Consider the following 21,406-nt stretch of genomic DNA (forward strand, 5'->3'; position numbering starts at 1 on the left):
TTGACGTTAGACGGCGACTACGATATAACTTGCTTTTTGGTTAGAAAACTGATGTATGGTCTCTTTCTTTACGTATATTACTCTGGCCTGGGGGCCGATTTTTGCTTATTTCGTTCAATAATATCTCCACTACTATGCATTTAAATTCTACTAATAGAAATTGAAGTCGAATGGTCAATACCACTAGATTCCTAATTTCTATTTCTCGTAATGCAAAAATAAGCATTTTGCCGTTTTCCGCCGGTTTTTGAGTGACGAAATCGATCGATCGAAATTCAAAAATCGCCTTCTGTATGTGTTGGTTGAATAAAACAACAGTTTTAATTAGAATAATTTCATATTTTGACTAAATCTACGTGACTATACTGGATATCTCCACTTATTAGAGTCAGGATGATAGAAGTTGCACTCCGCCTTATTCAAGCACCCCTTCCCGTACCGACAAGGCTTTGGGTGCGCGAAGTGGCATACAGGGTTGACGCAGTTGGGGTAGAACTTGCAAATCGTGGGCAGGGCTGAAGGCTGGATGGTCTTGAAACTCGCTGCTGGGACTACGTGGGATGCTGGGGACAAAATTGTGGAGTTAAAATTGTATTTATATAATTAAAACCGGGCAAGTGCGAGTCGGACTCGCGCACGAAGGGTTCCGTACCATAAAGCAAAAAAAAAACGGCAAAAAAATGGAAAAATAAAACGGTCACCCATCCAAGTACTGACCACGCCCGACGTTGCTTAACTTTGGTCAACAATCACGTTTGCTGTATGGGAGTCCCACTTAAATCTTTATTTTATTCTGTTTTTAGTATTTGTTGTTATAGCGGCAACAGAAATACATCATCTGTGAAAATTTCAACTGTCTAGCTATCACGGTTCGTGAGATACAGCCTGGTGACAGACAGACGGACAGACGGACGGACGGACGGACGGACAGCGAAGTCTTAGTAATAGGGTCCCGTTTTACCCTTTGGGTACGGAACCCTAAAAAAGTGGCAGCACAGTAGTGTCGTCCCGTTCTTTTATGATTGGAAACGGACACTACAGTGTTGCCACTTTTTAATTTCTACTCTTTTGCCAGGCTGTACTAGCCCCGATGCTTATGTTCTCGTCAAGTCAGAGCACTTTTTGAGGTTCTCCCGTTTGTACAAACAGCAACATTCTCAACTGTCCATCGGTGGACCTTATGCCTTTTGTAATAAGGTTTACGAATTGTCAGTTAACAGTTTGGGCAAATATTTTACAATAACCAAATCAAAACACAAGAAATACCGTTGGTGCTGAAAGAAAAAAACAACGGATTTTTTAATTATTTGGTTTCTAAAAAGTTCATTTTATCAGCAATAAAAGTCTCTAAAAGAAGTAACATATTATTGCAGGTGACTGTAGAGAGACAGGACTCACCGACGAGCTTGGGCGGCTGCGTGTGAGTGTAGACGCAGTCCCGGCGGGTGCAGGCGGCCGCGAACTTGCAGCGCGGGTGGAGGAAGGCGCACGCGCTGCCGTAGCGGCACGCGGGGAACGCGCGGCACGGCACCACGGCGCGTTCCGCCGCTGACACTGAAAATGTAAAAACGTCAGAATATCGTTTCAGATTAATCTGACCTAATATGTAGTGATAAGGGTGGTATTCCACCTGTCCAGTTTCAATGTACAATGTGTGTTTTGTCTCACATTTTGCCCAATGAGAGACTGAGACGCAATGCGCATTGGACAGGTAGAATACCACCCTAAGATACATGAAAATACACCGTGTTTTTATTGAATTCCGTTAACTGCGGGGTATGGTTAAGTACATTTAAGATAACTAAATGGCATAGTTAATTTAAAAAAAAAAAATTTTTTTTTGGTTTAAAAAAGAAAAATTAAGTTTAAAAAGTAATTAAATGTAGCATATAGCGTTGTTATAACACGGGCATTACATTTAACTCAACCAAACAATTGAAACCTTTGACATATCAATGTCATTTCGAACATCGATCGACCGAGATTGTACTTAAGTTTAGTAGCAAATGTATGAACTCATTCTAAACACTAATCAATATGTAAACCAGCCCTAAGGCAAGTGTACACGCTTGTAGAGGCCTTATAGGAAAAAAAAAATTATTGATTATCTCCGAAATGGAGTTAATTAGAATATCGGTGTCTTTGAGAAAGTTACTTGATTTAAGCTCAGGGATGCACCCTTGAAATTAACGGAAATAAAAAAAAACACGGTGTATAGTAATTTAGTTCGTACAAAGAAGGTTCAAATTCCTTTGACTGTGGATTGTATTGGTATGGAAGGAAGGTTTAACCGCCTTATTCATAAAACTTCACGGGCCTGATTTAGTTAAATTATATTTTATCCCTTTCTTACAAATACATTAAGTCAAAATGACAGATAAAGACAAACGATTATTAGCTAATTGAGATTTGTAGCGCATTTATGAACAAGTGGTTAAAAAGATAAAAGCACAGCCTACTTTAATAACAGTAAAAGCATAAGAACCTGAGGTTTTAAGCACATTTTTCTTGGTACTTACACGAAGGAACTGAGTCATATTTGTGTGTATTAGTGGTCGTTGTCACCGTAACGTGATTATCACTACCAGCGCTCTCCGTCCTCTCTCTCGCTCTCTCCTTCTTCTCTTTCTTTTCCACATCAAACACTATCGGGGACTTCTTCCTCTTTCTAACAGTCGGCGACACTTCTAGTTTTTCTTGTTCCGTTTCGGTATTGTTTTCTGTCTCTGGGTTAATAATAACTTGTGTGTCACTCTCTTCGCTAGTATCACTTAAACGCTTTTTCTGAACTGCACTTGTTGTTACTTCTTTATCTTTTGAATCTTTCTTGTTATGTTTTGCTACCTTAGTGTCTATTGGTAGATCTTTTCTTTCGGATTCTTTTACTGCTTCTTTATTCTTAATTGTTTCTGTTCTTTCTTCAACTTTTTCTTTATTATCTTTATCATGCTTTTCTTTAGTATTTGAGTCAGTGTCAGTAGGTGTTTTGTTTTTGTCATCATCGTCTAAGAGACCTTCGGTCAATAGTTTCTTAGCGAGGAACACGTTAGGATCATATCCGTCCATGGTTACAATAAATTGTGTGTCTTTTTGTTTGTCCACTGTTGGGTTGTGGATATTTCTGTAAACAAATAAAATATGATAGTTTAGGAAGATGACAACAAATTGCTTGAGAAAATGTTTTTTATAAAGTAGGAATCACAAAACATATAAAATAGGTATGTTAATGCCCTTAACAATAGGGTATTTGACTGTATTTAAAATAAATTATTTTACACCATGCAAGAAATAAAGCACCAGAAGATAAATAAAGAAACGTAGACAGCGGTTATTTTTAGTCTCAATTTCTATTTTAAAACCCGTATAAAACTATAAATTCCATATCGTTTTGACAGTTCGAAAAAAGAAACTGATTTGACTAGCAGTCAAATACCCTATTAAAGAAAGGGGAGTGGGGTGACATATTTTTATGTCCTTATGACGGTGTACCCTTGTTTTGCCGACAATCTTTTCATCGAATATTATTTCATCGACAACGATTCATCGAAACGTTAGTACTAGTAATATTGTTTGGCGTTATTTTGTTTCATATACTATTTACTTCAATTTTTATTACTGCGTAGAAATACTATACAACGAATATTACTTAATCGCTAATTCGTTTCAAATTATTTTAATTGGCACAACTACTAAACATTGCAATTCATTTGTTCGACGTATTACTTTAATACATTTTTAATTTTATATGTCGTACTATACATTTATACATTTTTCTGTTGTAAGAATTTTAGATTTAGGTTAGGTTAGAACTGCGCCCCACACAGAAACGAACGGCTATCAAAGTCGGTTTAGGTTAGGTTAGAACTGCGACCCCACGCAGAGACGAACGGCTTTCAAAGTAGGTTTAGGTTAGGTTAGAACTGCGACCCCACACAGAATCGAACAGTTTTTAAAGTAGGTTTAGGTTAGGTTAGAATTGCGACCCCACACATAAACGAACGGCTTTCAAAGTAGGTTTAGGTTAGGTTAGAACTGCAACCCCACACAGAATCGAACGGTTTTTAAAGTAGGTTTAGGTTAGGTTAGAATTGCGACCCCACACATAAACGAACGGCTTTCAAAGTAGGTTTAGGTTAGGTTAGAACTGCGACCCTACACAGAAATGAACGGCTTAAATTATTGCTACCAACTTATTTATAATTTGCCCAAAATGAAAATGGCAGCCTTGTAAAATTATAATTATCTTCAAAATTAGAATGCAAACTTAAAATTACCGCTTTCTCAAAATTATGTCTGTCCAGATAAACAATTTTATATCTTAAACTACCCACATAACATAGCTATAATCGCGCAGAGTGAGCCGACTGACATGACTGCGTTTAATTTCGATAACGAAATATTACAAATTGAAGTCACTTTACGCGTAATAAATTGTATGAAATACAATACAAAATGAAATAAGAAAACCCGTAAAGAAATACCACGATATAAACAATATACAAAATAACTCAAGTACCAATTAAAAGTCCCCGATTTAAATTTACTAGTATCGATTCTTCGACGCAATAACTTGTCGATGAAATGAAAATACTTGAAACGTTGTCTTCGAAATAACATTCGATGAAATGTCTGTCGGCAATTCAAGGGTAAACCCCTTATGACACCTTGAAAAGGCTTTTGATTTCATATGACATGACGGCTACGACGTTCTATGTCATTAAATACAAAAAAAAAAACAATAAACTGTGTCATAAACTTACAGTGTTTCTATGACTAGGGTATCGTCTCGCACACTGGACGTCCGTGGATCCTTGCGCGGCGGCACGTAGTCGGTATTGACGATCTTCTTGGTAAATAAAGCTGGCGAGAAATCATCTTTCTCGAGGGGCGATCTGTGACACATGATAAAATTATAGGCTAGTGACCAACCTCGATGTGAAGGGAAAAAGTAAAATTATATTTTATATTTAGAAGAAGCCGGAAAAAATAAGTACTCCCTTATTTTTTCCGGCTTCTTCTACGAGGATTAGGCATACGAGGTTGACAATGCCGTTCTGCCCATTTAAGCGACGATACAAAGACAATTGATCATTTGTTACATACTAAGCGCCACTTGCACCATTCCACTAACCCGGGGTTAACCGGTTAAACCGTTAACCCAGTGTCAAATTGTACCTATTGGTAATCGTGGTAACTCCAGGTTTAACCGGTTAACCCCGGGTTAGTGGGATGGTGCAAGTGGCCCTAAGTCGAATATTGTTAATTTTATTCTGGTTAGTAATCAATCTGCGTGTTGATCTGCGATCACACTGTGCATGTTGAACGGCTTGTCACCTTGTGGTATAAATCGAAAAGTTAAAACTTAATATCGAAACTACACCAAAGCAGATGCTGCCCCCTACTGTTCACGCGTGCTCTCTTGCACATTTTGTGGCCCGAACCGGAATCTTACATTTAGAAATTTCTCGCTTATAAATATGGAGTGTCTGTGTGGACTCCTACAGTTTACACGGTCCCTAGAGAGCTCTAGCATGTCGTATAGAGCCCTCGCGATAGGAGCAGCAGGACATACGGACGGAATGGCGCGCGGGCAGCAATAAATGCCAACGTAACTGATTTTGAATAGCGACGGCGCTTAGAGATGGATGCCAAGCGCGACGAAGTAAAAGCCAGACCACCTGCGGCAATACATTATAATGTCGCGAACTTTTAGTAACAAGATCGGCTACGTCAGCGACTTGCGAGCACACCAGAGACGGCAACGGAGTTGATAGCAGCCGCCGTGGCCGAATCGGCCGTGGAGAGCGTTAGAGCCCTGTGTGTGTGTGTGTGTGTGTGTGTGTGTGTGTGTGTGTGTGTGTGTGTGTGTGTGTGTCTGTGTGTGTGTGTGTGTGCGTGTGCGTGTGCGCGCGTGTGCGTGTGTGTGTGTGAAAACTTACTTTTGTTTCTCGCTGTCCGTCTTGTTGGTCGCTTCGGTGTGATTATCAGCGTGCACTTGTATGACTATTTTCTGAGCATCGACACATCGTCGCATCGGCTTTACGAGGGCTCGTTTCACTTTCGCCGGCTCTGCTTCTACTTTTGGCGGTATCTGCAACAAGAGATGAATAGATGATGGATATCATATCAGCAGGACGTCCACTGTTGAAGTGTTTACGCACTTTCATGTGGTGTATAAGGGGTCCCTTTGTTTCCCATAAAGTTTTAAGTCATAATGTATTGTTTGTCATATTATCGTTAGTCATAAAACTGAAACCGTTCACTTTTCAGGATTTTCCTAAGGTTATTCTATAGATAGGTTAGGTTAGGTTAGGTTTGTTTTATGGCAATCCTGAAAAGTTACGCGTTTCTGAGAAAAACCAATTATGACTAACGAAAATTCGGACAAACAATACTTAAAACTATTTGGGAAACAATAGAGACCCGGTGTATAATAGATTTATGCAGCTCATATGATGTATATTAGTGCCATTTAATAGTGCAGTAATAAAATATTATTTTCTATTAAACCAAATCTTTCCAAACCAAAACTAAACCAAAGCTTTCTTGAGCTTACTGTGGGACTTAGTCAATCTGTGTAAGAATGTCCTATAATATTTATTTAAATCCTCATCTTACATAGCAATGCTATCATATAATATTTCAATTTTATCCAATAGCTCTTATATCAATTAATTAAAATATGACTCAAGTAGACAATTAATGAAGTAATTAAGTAATGTTAATGCATACGCTACGCTGTTATTGATCGGGAAATTCATAAGGGCTAAAAATGTAAAATAAAACATTTTCATATCCCGGTAAGGTCGCCATGTAAGGTGAGGGTTTGGAATTTAGTGTTCTTGGCGTTATTTCATCTAGGCCTAATTTGAACTATGGCTGTAAACGTTAGAATGACCGGATTGCGGTAAAATCTATTATTCCGGTTCCCGAGATACAGGCTGCGCCTAGTTTGGGGCCGATGGAGGATATTAGTTTAACCCTTTGTGTCACAAATTTTTATTAATTATAAAATTTTTAGTAATAAAAGCGTGCAGTAGTGTATGGCTTATGACGACTTAAAATAAGGGAAAACACTTTTTACTCAATTTTGAAGGGGATGTCTGTAAATAGGTGGTTGGTATAGATGACCACCAGGACGAAAAGAGTTATAGTAAAATCTAATTTTTTGTTAAGTTAGTGCTAAGTTCTGTGATGTCAATTGCAAAAAATATTTGGTCAATAAACGATTTGTATGGGATGGTAACCTGGGAAGGAGGACTCACATTGAGCAGGCTCTTGTGTGCGTCGGCGACGGCGCGCAGCAGTAAGCTGTTGCTGGGCGCCGGCGCGCGCGGCCGCGGCCGCACCAGCACCACGCTCGCGCACACTCGCGGCGCGCGCTCTAGCACCGCCACTCTGCAACAAATATTACATTTAAGGGCCCCCCCACATCTAGCGTCTTTCGAGCGTCAGCGTCTGTCGGCGTCTGGTCAGCGCTATGGAAAATGACGTCGCTGCGCAGTTGCGTCGACGTTGCGTGGACGTTGCGTCGAGCGCGGCCATACAGTTGTAGACGCCGACGCTCGAAAGACGCTAGATGTGGGGGGGCCCTAAACCGGTCGCACATAGGACATAACATACGCCACACATACATGATAAGATACGCCATTATTAACGATACTCCGATATAAATACAAAACCACAGAATAAATAATAGTACTAGGTACAGAAGACTCACTCTCTAACAAAACGCGTCTGTCACGATCAGCACAGATATGGCCGCTAGGTGGCGACAGCGCCACGCGCGGCTTATGGCAAACCCCAAAATTGGGGTCGAACGGATGTAGTTTTAGCTACCTGTAGCAAAGCGACGAAATCGCGGAGTGAGCCACGCCTGATTCAAGTTAAACCGGTCGCACATAGGACACGAATCCATGATAAGATATTGATTGCACGGATAAGGCACTGGTCCCACCGCGAGCTAGTAAGCTATGAGCTATCGGCTATAAACACGAACAAAAGATAAGCACTCCCGTGTAAATAAAAGAGACACGGCGATATTTATAGCTCACCGCTGGGCGAGTAACTATAAATATCGCCGTGTCTCTTTCATCAAAAGGAGTAATTTTGAATTATATTTAGAAACAAAAATGCAATCTTTTCAATACATCTCAAATACAAAGGTTAGTAGGCATATGCATCCAGTATCTTAACTATACCGAGGGTATAAGGCCACGGTCCTAATACGCGTAATACTAATAACTTTTACAGTACATATGGTCCTATTTCCCGCACTAGTGCGTAAAATAGCACTTTTCGTACGTATGTCAAAAGTTTAAAGGGCCATATGTACTGTAAAACGTTGTACAATACACGTGAGAATAGGTAATTCGCGACTCGTGAAGATTTGAAACACTCCCTTCGGTCGTGTTTTAATTTACCACCACTCGTTTCGAATTTCCTCTTTTCCGCACTTGTATCGTGAATAACTATAATGTAATTTAACTTATTTTCAAATTGAACGGAGTGGCTTCTTTTTTGTTTCGTTCTATTTGAAAACAAGAGAAATCCAACCATATTTCCTTTACAATTAATTTAAAATTCAACTGGCAATTTTTTTATACTGCCTTAGAACAATGAAGGAGATTGATCAGCTTACTTGGACGAAATCCTTTTAGAGCTGGTGTCATGCTTATCATCATCATCATCATGCTTGCGCTGCTTTTCCGGCGGCTCGTCTAAGCGGCTCCGTGCCTTCTTTGGCTCCGGCTCTCTGTCGGGCGTGAATCTGAAATGATTTGTTCTAAAATAATCTTAAACGAAAAAATAATCGACTTTAGAAAACAGTAGTAATGCCATAACTTTGTGGTAACCAGTTCTACAGCAGAACTGCTAAGGAGCTTTTAGGACTCAAAAGGCACAAAACCTGCGCGGTGACCAGAATACTGACTGGACACTGTAAGTTGAATAAACATATGTTTCAAATTGGGAAGAAACAAGATGCGACATGCAGGTTCTGTCAGGAGTCAGAGGAGACTGCAATGCATATTCTCTGCTCTTGTGGACCACTAATGTCAAAAAGAAGTACCTACCTAGGGCGACACGTAGTGCAACCCTATGAGGTAGAGAACATTACGGCCCAAAGAATCTGGAACTTTCTGGATGCAACGGGCATTAGTAATGAACTTTAAAGGGCCGTCACAATAGATCAATGCTGGTCGATGCGACACTCAAAGGCCCACAACACCACAATAATAATAATAATAACCAGTTCTACCTACTTCACAAATGTTGGTTTCCAATAGGGTATTATACTGTATTTAAAATAAATTATTTTACACTATGTATGAAATAAAGCACCAGATAATTATTAGAAAAACACAGTTATTTTTAAACACAAGATCTATTTAATAAATCGGATAGAAGTATAAATAGTAGGCGAGTTAACCGTGACGTCACGATGTAATGTTTCATATAAATTCCATCAAATCGTTTTGACAGTTCTAAAAAAGTAACTGATTTGACTAGTAGGAAAATACCCTATTACAAATGCACTAGTTACTAAGAAATACCTAGATGTAGGTGATACTATACTATTTGAAGGGCTCCCATGATTTTCCTAGAAATAAAAACTTGGCGTGATGATAATGGAACCAACTACACTTTATAATAATAAAAAATATTATTTTGAAATCGGTCCAGCCGTCTTCGATAAATCGGAAACCATGCTTAAAAATATACCTATCCGGGCGTAATTTAGACCCTCCTCCTTTTTGAAGTTGGTTAAGCTTGCATTGAAAAGCATCGAAAAGCAACTAGGTACCTATAAATCCCATCTCGAGCCATTCTAAACCTTATGAGTAGCGTATACGGTTCATTTTGAGATGTATAGCGGAAGTGACGCAGTGAAGTCGCGACAGAATAATTAACTACTGCTCGACGATTACTATAGAGTCTATAGACGGTTCAAATTCCTTTTAGTAAGATTCGCCACATCTCTACTTGCCAACAAGAGATCTTGTTTGAAAATGGCACATTTTGTAAAGTAATATCACCTACAAAAATTAAAACCTTATTAATAAATAAATAAGTATAGTACGAGTACACCACTCTCCTTACTACCTTAATGCGTAATTAACAACCTTTCTGGACTATCTGCCTTCTCAACTTTCTCCTGTCTCGCACCGAGCCTCTCTCTCACCGGTCTCTTGGGCAGCTTGAGTTCTATCTGGGGGAGGGTTTCTACCTCTTTGGGGGGCGCTTTAGGCGAGGGGGCGGGGGAGGGGGAGGGGGACTTGAGGGAGAGGGGAGGGGTGGCGGGGGCGCGGGGCGCCGCTTGAGATATTTCCTGTAACAAAGTTTAAAAGAAAGTTACTATCTTTAATAGGAAAAAACTGACTTACAATTATTACACATCGCTGGCCCAATATTACAGGGTTCTATGTTACATTTTCCAGATAATTGAAATTCGACTTAATGTCATTATGACAATGTTCAAATTTCAGTTCGATAAAAGTGAAACATAGAACCTAGTGAAAAATAGAACATTGGGCCAGTAAAATGCCATCATTGTTTAGTCTTTTACCAAACGCCACTTCTGATCACAAATGCACATGTTAATTAACCGAGTGAAAACGAAGGTCTCCGTGTCAGTTGGGCAAAAATTCTTTCGTATGTCCGGATGTTCTGGTCTACAGGTCGCAATTTTCAACCGATTCTCGTGAAATTTGATGAGTAGGTTCGATTTTTTAACGATTCAGTTTTTGGAATTTTTAAAATGGCGGAGCTATGGGGGTTCGCGAAGTCTACAGCCCACAGAGTCACTAAGTATGTCGAGTACCTACTCAAATCTCTATGGGTGTACAGTCAGCGTCGTATAGTAAGCATCTAAAGTATTCAAATAGTTCGGTACACCATATTATATGTATGGCGTATTCGAATACTTTGGATGCTACGTACTATAATAGTATGACGCTGACTGTATCTAAGATATTTCAAGAGTTCCCTCGATTTCTCCAGGCTCCCATCATCAGATCCTGAGATGGCAATGGTATCAACTGTGAAGTATCACACGAAAAAAAAATAACAAAATGGTCCAGTCATTTTCAAGAAATCGGTTGTACCCATAAAAATAAACCAAAGATTTCAAGACAAATAAAGAAACCATGACTGGATTTTCACGGAAGAGAAGTAAATTAGCTTTTGATTTCTACGGGCGAGGCACAGTGTTTCGTCTAGAACAAGCTAGGTGGACAAAATTATTTTTTTGTGTTTTTGGGTAGTATTATGGTTAGTATTGCTTAATTAAATATAATTTACTAAAAATTTTAAAATACCATGAAAAAAAGTAAAAAAATTAAAATAAAATATATATTTAAATTAATTATATATTTTTTTGCAAATAAATTATTAACACAATAATAAACAAAATTTTACAGTTCATTAGATACATTATTTTCATAGTATTTACTTTAAAATATACAAAAAAATAAAAATGTAATATAGAAAATTAATTAAAACTTAACTTATTATTAATAATTAATTTGTTAATTATTAATAACTTATAATCTGTTCTAACTCATGTATTATATCAGAATAATAATTGTTTTCCTTGTTTTGCGTAAGTTTTTTAAAGTTCTTCTGAAGGAAATAACACGCTTGTACCTTTTGCATTGGGCAAATAATCATATGATGAATATTTATGATAATCAGCCTTCATTGACCACATTTTAGTCTGCTTGTAAGTTTGTATTTGTCGATTTTGACTCAATATAATATGCTAATGCCTCATTAACACTTAGCTGCCTAGAATTCATTGAAGTACCTACTGCTGTCGTAAGAACAAGACTACGTTGGCTTATGTGGACTTTCTCTAATATTTTTTAACATTTTTGCCGTGTTTTATTTGCTGCCGATCACGAATCAATCGGGATTTCGGCAGCAGTTAAAAAATAGGTACGTAATTGTACCAGATCTTTAACTCAGCGTTTTTTCCGTTTTAAAAGGGGAACTTTTGAAGTTTAATTTGGGTCTTCCTGCAGGATTAACATTTTCAGACGACGTTGATGCACTTGGTCTAGTTATGTACACTCGTAATTCTATATTTTGGCCATCCATACCACTTTTAAACTTTTTCACAAATTGCTTCTTTAAATCTTGACGCACTATTCCACTTGGTATTCAGTTTTGATGAATAACTGGTTAAAATATTTTTTAACCGTCTCTCAGACTCTTCTTTGAAATCTCGTAACTCATATTTTACCAATATAAACTGATAAAGGTGGAAATTTTAGTCGTTTTTCCCCTTATTTGTCCATTCTTCAAAAACCCCTTCCTTAAAATAGAGAGAACGTGTTCTGCAAAAAAAATGAAAAAAAAATGTTATGCAAATTTATGCAAAATGAAATATACACCATCATAAAATAGAATTATGCAAGTAAATAATATCAAAAATCTAGACCGGTGTCAAGCGGTGTCAAGTATTTGCTAGTCTATCAAAGTTCTAAAATGAAGAAAATCTCACCACGTTTTTAAGTGCATATTTATTGCTCTATACGAGCATTATTACAACTGATATGAACATGTTTTTATGAAAAATATAAAGTGCTTACCTTCAGTTATAAGATCTATCACCAAACCTTTTCATAAAATAACGTTTTACTTGTAAGAGATGTCGTTGAACGCATCACAAAATTGCAACTGATTAAATTGTGCAATTGCACTTACCTCATTAGCTGACTTCTGCACCCTATGGCTCATAAAATTAGAAAGTTAGACATAATCTATTAATGGGTTTGGGGGTTTCAACATGTTGTTTATCATATCTAATGACTCATTAGAGATAATTTGATAACGACTTTTGTCCACCTAGCTTGTTCTAGACGAAACACTGTGCGAGGTGAGACGAAGCGGATAGTGCAATTTCATGCTTTGCGCGATTACTAACCATAAAGTGAAACCTAAACAAATTGATAGTCACAGTATACCTAGTTACCTAGGTACACTAAGTACAAATTACCAATGCAGACATTCCTAGGATAACTTTATATCCTACCACAGAATAACTAATAGTACTACCGTACAGAACATTCACTCGGTCACAAAAGTCACATTTAGGTATAAAATTGTACCTATTCTCGCCGCCTGCAAGCAAAATTGAAACTTATATACCTACGTAACCGCGCACGAACCGTGAATCTTCCTTGCGCGCCGCAGTTTTATGGCCGAGCTGTGAGTGTCGGCACAGGGTTGAAACTTGACAAGTTTTTGTACCTATACCTACCAATTTATTATTATTAAGATTAATATGTAGGAATTACAAACGTTGATTCTGTAAACATAATTTTTTTATCCGGAGATAGTATGTCTGATTCTTACGGAATAGGGTAGTTAAGTATGCCACAGCATTCCTTTGAAAATATGTCGGTCAGTTCCTAATATTGTTTCTGGGCGACCAATAATCATTTTAAATTGGTCTAAACCGCTTTAGTTTTATGCAAACAAAACGAATTAGTTATCGAATTTGATTACTTAGTATTTATGTTATGTTTTAAAGTTTAAATTCATCTTTCAATATCGTCCGGAATTTAATAAAATGTTATTTCTGCTTTCTTGTTCTTCAGACATCCGTAAACAGAACAATATATTTTATACCGATTAGATCGAGATATAGGTTTCGAAGTCATTGTGTATTTTCAATTTTGTGCGAGCGCCACGTGACACGACTATCATGCGAGCCGAGCGGCGCGCGGCAGCCCACTGCCATACGCCGCGCGCCGGCCAAATGTACCTAAACTGCGTAGTGACACCCCCCTGATCCTACTAAGTAATATAATGGGCATTTCTATTGAAAGTTATAACCAAATTTGGAATTTTTTATATTATTTCTACCCAGAAGCAGAAGCTTTTTTACTGACAAAAAATTTTTGATGAATTTTTTATAACCGTAACAAAACGAACAAAAAATGTTTTTATGTAATTTTGAGGACACTTTTTTCTTGTATTAGGATCGAAAGAGCTCGTGATAAGCAGGAATCGGAAATTCGGATGCTTTTATACCTACAATTAGCGAATTCCCGGAAAAATCCCAGCAAGTATGGAGTCGGCTTCTCAACCTTTTGAACGCCAAACGGCGCATCCATTTGCCGTGCCACTGACGCCACGGGGATAAAATTCATTAGTATTGTGAATAAATAATGCCAACCTAAAAGTGGGGTGTTTTTCAGTAGATTTTCATTAAAAAACGATCGACGTCAAATGCCGTCTTTGGCATCGTTGTCACGATATTGCGTTGACGTCAATTGCCGTCTGTGGCGTTCAAAAGGTTAAAAATATGTTAATTATTTAAGTTCCAGGATTCCGGGATTGTATAAAAGGAAATACTGATAACTGTAAAAATATTTAGTTTATGACTATTTACAGCAATTTTGTTAACATAATAAAACAGTTATAAGTACAAACAGGATGTAACAAAAAAAATGTGATGAATCCTTTAAGGGCTAATAGGTATCGTGTTTTGATTATGGAATATTAGGAGAAACTCTTTTCAAATATAAAAACATTTTTTTTGTATGGGGAAGGTACATCTTCCCATTTCAATGTTTTTTTATGTAATTTCTGTTTCCTTAATTATTCTTTTCTTATCAGAAAACGATTGACTACTATTTTTGTTACACTTTGTATGTTCTTATTAGGTATTCTATATCTCGAACAAACAAATAAAATCCATTTAATTTTTCAATAACATATATTTAATTAACTTCCTACCTTCCTAGGTACTTCTTACCTGTAACCCAACCCTTAAAAACTACCTGGATTCTTATCTAATACCCTATCATACAGTGAAAGACGCCGCTTTCAAGCAATTGTTGTATTGCCATCCTTTTCTAATTGCTAAACATTAGACAATGACGGAAATGTAAATATACCACGTGTGTCGCTGTAGGCTGATTACATGTTCAATTTTGTATGACTATGTATATTTTGTTTTAATTTAGTGATTTAACAAAAATACTAACTTTAGTACCATTATTTTTCATAAGAATAATATGTAACTTAACATATTTAGTTTGATGTTAAAGAATAGTGTAGGTACTGTTATGTAGTTAAACAAACCACATACTATTTTGTAAAACGACACAACTAAAATATGTTATTAAATACTTGAATACGTATGTGTATATGTATCCCAATTTCCGGTATTCCGGGAAATCCCGGGAAGTTTATTAGCAAAATTAAATTGAGTCCGCCTCCATACTACTTAACAACAACGCGGTGTTTAGGTATAAAAGCATCCGAATTTCCGATCCCTGGTGATAAGCTCTCGAGATAGGCGTCGTGTGCAAAGGGTTAATGAATGAATGTCATACCTGATATACATCTTCAGCAAAGTCATTCATCAACTCCTCAGCTTCAGTCCTTATGGTCAGAAAATCCTCATCATCAGACATGGAATCTAATTGCTCTGCTAATTTCTGCTTCAAGCCTTGGATCTTAGCTTCAATCTCATTCATTTCCTTAATTTGTTCATCCCTTGGCGCTGGTACGGTAGGTATGGCAGGAGTGGGAGTCGGAGACACTTCCTCAATCTCTTGATCACTGATTGTGGTAATACTCTCCATACTAGATTGAGAAGGTTCCGGCTGAGAACTTATAGTAGCAGGATCTATAATGGGTAATATTGGTCGTTTTAATTCTGGTATAGAAGGCTTCTTATCTATTTTTGGGTCTATTTTAGGTGTCTCTAAAGTAATTCCATGGTTCTTCAAGATCTGACCAGCAAATACATCAGTAATGGATGGTTCAGATTCTTTTTCTATGTTCATGAGCAGAGGTGGTACATTTGGCCTAATCATTTCATGCTTTTTACTCTTCTTCTTGCTCTTATGAACTTTTTTGGAATCTTTATCTTTTTTCTTGTGTATTTTTTCTTTGTCCTTCTTTTTGGACTTTTTAGAACTCTCGGATTTTTTAGATTTATCCTTGTCTTTTTTATCTTTAGATTTCTTTTCTTTTGATGATGAACTGTCTTTGATCTTCTCGGTTTCTGCAACTTCTGAAATTGATAAATTGTTTCTTGTTGTTATTATTTCTACGTAAGTAAGACAACACAATTTCCAACAAATAAAATAGTGTACATATACTTCTAAAACATGATTGCAAGAATTAAAAAAAAATATTAAGGGATAATTTAAGTAAACCAGGCCTTTACCCAAACAGGGACCACAAACAAATTTAAAAGAAAAATATTTAAGTAATTTGAAATGAAAAATGAAAATTTGTGGAAATAAAAATTTAAGTTAACTCTTAAAAATTGCCCTTAACTTAATATGGCAATGAGTTTCAAGAAAAACCATTGGTCCAAGAACGAGTTATTAAACTACAAATACAAACAACTACAAACAAAGGAATTACTATTTTTAGAAGGAAATATGGACTAGTTCACTCCCTCGCGAGACTCCAACTTGCCAGACACCAGCCAACTGAGCAATAGAGACTTACCATTTTAAGCTCACAATCAGCTCTACCGAGTACAGTGAGTACATGTTAAAAAGATTCACTCCTCCTTCTTCCATGCGTTATCCCAGCATTTTGCCACAGCTCATGAGAGCTTGGGGTCTGCTTGACAACTAATCCCACGATTTGACGTATGCACTAGTTTTTACGAAAGTGACTGCCATCTGACCTTCAAACCCAGAGGGGAAACTAGGCCTTATTGGGATTAGTCCGGTTTCCTCACAATTTTTTTCCTTCACCGAAAAGCGACTGGCAATAACAAATGATATTTCGTACATAAGGAGGTACATAAGTTAAAAAGATTCATAAATAGGCAAATACTCACTAATTGGTGCTGTAACGGTGACCTCTTGCAACTTCTTCAGCACCTGATGCAACCAGTTGACAAACAGCTCAGTGTTGTCCCCGAGAAACAACTGAAGGTCATCCTCCATCTGAGCGCGCGTGCGCTTGTTAGCCACCATGACCATGACGTAGTCTGGGAGCTCATCGTCTGTAAATACGTCAGATATCTTTAAAAACCCTAACAATAATTTAAACCTTTACAAATTGTCATAAAACAAATTAAAGTACAATCAATTAACTAAAACAATAAGCATCATTTTCAAAATAACTTTGATACAGAGATGCAAAACATTTTGTTAAACTTAACAACAATATCTAGAAGTCAAAACTATTGTCAACATATTTTTGAGCCACCCCATATGAGCACTCTGAAATAAACAAAAGTAAAAGTGAACAGTTATTTACACTTACCAACATAACAGCCCAGTTCAGTGAGTTTGGCCTTGATGGCAGACTGAAATCAAACATATATCAGATGTAAGTGATGTCTTCTAACACTAAAGATTGTTTATAATATGATGCAATCATACTGGGTTGTTCACCAAGTTGGTTACCAGCCGTAAGTGGTCTTCACATTGTGTGCAGGACATAGCTATATACGCACATAGTGCTGTCATGCCAGTTCGCATCAGTGTGATCACCATGTAGTATGAGGTTGAGGTAGCCAACATTGTTTTGCATGTAGCAATTAGATTTATTTTGTTACTAATTTAATAATGCACTGTAGCATAACTTGTATGCAACTTCTCACACAATCTTAATGACCTTTAAGGCCAATCTTAATGGGCGTCCCAAAATATTTATTTCTAGTCTCATCAAACAACTTCTTCATATAAATTATGGTCATGGTTTATATTACATCTTTCCAATGTTTTTACAACCATGATTTTTATACAGAGTGGCTAAAACATAATTGCACTCCCATTGCCCCCTGACAGGTTTTGGGATTATACTGAGTAACTTTTACTATGGAACCAACCCCGAATTTGAGAAAAAGAAAAATTTGGCTGTTTCATACATTTTGGCTGGTCCATTTATAGGGGCAGGTAACTTTTTTCGCGATTTCAGGGTTGGTCCCATAAATAGTAAAAGTTACTCAGTATAATTTCAACACCTCCCTGGCAACGGGAATGCAGTAATTTTTTAGCCACCATGTATAATTTGTAGTGATGTACCGACTATTGATTTGGCCGACTAGCCGACTAGCCGACTAATCGGCGCTCGAATGGCCGATTAGTCGGTCGGCTAGTCGGCCAGATCATTAGTTTCGTATAAGTTCAGGTGAAAAACAATAGTTTTGCTCTTTTGGTTGCGCTATTCATATATTAGCTTGGCTAAAAGGTGTTCTCTACAGGTTCAAAGACCTATCACAAGAATCCTCGTTTAATTCCTGTCTTTCTTTTATTTTGCGATCCTGAGCAGACCGTCAGTAGGTACAACTTGTAGGAGGTATTTCAAAAGGTATTTCTCGTACGTAGTCGCCAGTTAAGAACCTATACCCTGTGGTCAGCGTCTTTACGAGCAACGTGCCCTGTTTATAAGTCTCTAAATTTTGCAATAACATTAATAGAATAACATTAATAAAAACAAAAACTGAATTATAATAAAATCCTTTAAGTATAGAACTTTGCCATGAAATTACACGAGGATCAGTTGAGATCGCCCTGTAGAAGAAAACACCAGCCCACTACCATACGATAACGATTAAACGGTCAATTATATAAATAGGTCAGGTTTATTTGACGTTCATAAGCGCATTGTAATATGCCTACTTGAATAAACTATTTTTTTATCTGTATCTTTATCTTTACAAAATTTTCCACACCCTGAATAGGTATTTTGGTAAAATGGGCATAAAACATATGGTAAATATTGACTGATGGTTTCTTTTTTCTGTTTTTCTTTCACTAATAAAGTGCCGACTAATCGGCCATTTTTGCCGACTAGTCGCCGACTAATCGCCGACTACAAATGTGGCCGGATAGTCGGCTTTCCCGACTAGTCGGCGACTAGTCGGTACATCCCTAATAATTTGTCTTCACCAAACATGTAGTTCTGTGGTACCTAGTTTTGGGCCTTTTAAAACTGCAAAAGCTTAGTATTATAAGCTTTTTGCTCTAGAGCCTAGGATCCCTAGGGGCACATGCAATATATGCATGGACTAATCTAATCGAAACAAGTCAGTAGCCAGTATTCTGTGTTTTCTACAGTGTCTTTTCTTCTCCCCTGCCAGACAGGATGATAACAAGAAACAGTTATTGATCAAGCTATTTTTTACAGTAAGTACATTTTAATAAATTAATTACACAAAACTTCTACTAAGTGGAGGTAGGTAATCAGTAACTTGATATTTTAAGTTGCCAGATTTGTATTCAGGTAGTGTGAGGATATCTGAGGCTTTAAAGTTTAAATAGATTTCTAGGCGTTAGGGTTCAGTTATTCTAACACGCTGCGGAACTATGCTGCCGTGTTAGTTATATTTTAAATTGTATGGTTATGCTACACTCCACCAGATGACAATGAAGTGCAAGGGGAAATGTAACTTGTATACGATAATAGAGTGTTACAAGGGTTAGTATAGTTTACAAATAAGATTTATACTCTGAAAGGAGTTATTACAAGCAGTTAAAATATGTAACAGAGCCTATTTACCCGCATCTTTTGGCCAATCTCACTGCCGACGACGTCCATTTCGATGCCGAGTTAATCTGTCCTTTCACAATAAACGCTTCTTACTAAAACTTAGTACACTAACTAACACTTTAATATTTTAAATAGGACATTGTAAATCTACAATTAATAGCTATTTACAGCCCGTAATTTAATTTTACGGATTATTTCTTTTCTTCAGTTGTCACTTTTGTTGCAGACGAAAACTACGTTCCAATCCGCACATCACTACCTTCCCTTAGTATTATTGTTCATAGCAGCTGTGAGCGTGGCAAAGAAAGGTTGTCTGCAAATAAATAAAATTTATATTACTAAAAGCATAGTTAATGATATAATTAGTAAGTTATTGTAGCAATCCTTTGATAATTAGTTGGCTATAATTATTATTTTTATACCAAAAAATTATAACTTGCGTGGATCGGAGTAGAAAAAGCAAATTCGTTTTCGTTTAGAAATTGCTTACAAAAATGCATGAAAATGCCAGAAAACCGCCGGTTAGTCTGTGCAAGAATATTACTGCATACGTGGTTATATTCTCTTTGCTGCATACATTTGTTTGTGTTTTGGAATATTTGTTGCGATATGCGTCAATGTTTAAATGATACTGTACCAACCAATACGCGAGTATTACATGCCAGAGGATCTACCGCGAAACATTATCTGCCTCTCTATCGCTCGAATATGCAAGTGATATATATAGCTATATACCTATAGACCAAGTATAGTTGGTCAAACCAATTTGTCAGTCAGTAAGAACCCTGTAAGAACCAGCAAAACTGTACTCATCCATTTCTTTTGGGTGCTAGTACTAGTACTAGTGTAAGACAAATATAGTATAATTCTCTCTGTCTATGATTGAAATGATACAGTCCTTTGACAAACTACAGAAAGGGAGATTATAAAAATGACTTCAAGCAATCATGCAATTCTGAGCACCTACTTATACTATAACTTGGTCAAGCAGATCTTGTCAGTAGAAAAAGGCGGCAAATTTGAAAAATGTAGGCGCGAAGGGATAGCGTCTCATAGAAAATTTGAATTTCGCGCCTTTTTCTACTGACAAGATTTGCTTGACCATCTATACCTATATATGACTGTATAAATGTAAATAAATTTTCACAAAACAAAGAAGTAATAGAAGTGAAACGTACGTCTATAGCGTGTGGCAAGATTAAGGTTAGCTGCATTCACTTTCAGCACATACTATTGTCAGTCATATGACAGTTCAGTATGGCGCTTTTGACATGTCAGATGTGAAAACGATTCCAGTAAAAAATAGAAATAATTACGAATATGCCGTGCTGCTCCATTTTGGAGTGTAAAAATAATAGCCGAATAAAAAATATTAGATATGGAGGCATTTCATATCATCGGTAAGTATTATTTCAAGTAATATTTCAATATTTTTTGCATTTTCGGTTTCCGCAAGGATTTTTGGATTGTTTAGTACAAAAATCAAATTTATGTAAATGAGATAAGGTTGATATCTACTTAGCGTAAAAGTCATGTACGGCTGCGCTATTCGGCCAAGTGCGAGGACCATATCAAAAAAGTTATCGATGTCGATATTCGTATAAATACACAGTTCGGTTTGTTTATGTTCATACAATAATGTTCTTAATAATTTATTTTTGTTTTGCCTCTGGATGATTATATCGAAAAAGTCGTCGCTTATGCACATTTTATATTATGTTACAAAATATGTTCTTACTTATTTATTCCTATTCAATGGATTATTTGATTTAAAGTTTTTCTTATAGTATTGTATCCAAACATATTTGTCAATTGTCAGTTTTAAGCTGTCACATAATTTTACTGCCGTGTATTTGCTGGTCAGTCTAAAGCCCGCTTCACACTCTTGCACAAATCTTAAAGCGTTCTTCACATTGGATGC

The 21,406-nt window shown here is 37.0% G+C and overlaps 1 protein-coding gene across 1 annotated transcript; it reads right to left on the minus strand.

Annotated features, from left to right (window-relative positions):
* Positions 1-318: 318 nt before the first annotated feature.
* Positions 319-19,718, minus strand: LOC134671391 (zinc finger CCCH domain-containing protein 14). The gene is made up of 12 exons (XM_063529232.1): positions 19,495-19,718; positions 17,254-17,296; positions 16,823-16,990; positions 15,351-16,036; positions 10,125-10,330; positions 8,642-8,770; positions 7,266-7,398; positions 5,940-6,091; positions 4,761-4,892; positions 2,520-3,121; positions 1,399-1,554; positions 319-563 (listed from the first exon to the last, which is right to left on the minus strand). Exons 1-12 carry the CDS (start codon positions 19,531-19,533, stop codon positions 361-363), a joined length of 2,649 nt encoding a protein of 882 aa, XP_063385302.1. The 5' UTR covers positions 19,534-19,718; the 3' UTR covers positions 319-360.
* Positions 19,719-21,406: the final 1,688 nt, after the last annotated feature.

The sequence above is a fragment of the Cydia fagiglandana genome, chromosome 15 (assembly GCF_963556715.1).
Source record: "Cydia fagiglandana chromosome 15, ilCydFagi1.1, whole genome shotgun sequence".
NCBI classification, from domain to species: domain Eukaryota; kingdom Metazoa; phylum Arthropoda; class Insecta; order Lepidoptera; family Tortricidae; genus Cydia; species Cydia fagiglandana.

What these genes read in the sequence shown, in the direction of transcription:
- LOC134671391 (XM_063529232.1), bottom strand. Translation starts at nt 19,533, where the DNA reads ATGGACGTCGTCGGCAGTGAGATTGGCCAAAAGATGCGG. An exon ending in AGATTGGCCAAAAGATGCGG is followed by an intron (nt 17,297 to 19,494) that starts GTAAATAGGCTC and finishes GTTTGATTTCAG; the next exon opens with TCTGCCATCAAGGCCAAACT. An exon ending in CACCGTTACAGCACCAATTA is followed by an intron (nt 16,037 to 16,822) that starts GTGAGTATTTGC and finishes TATCAATTTCAG; the next exon opens with AAGTTGCAGAAACCGAGAAG.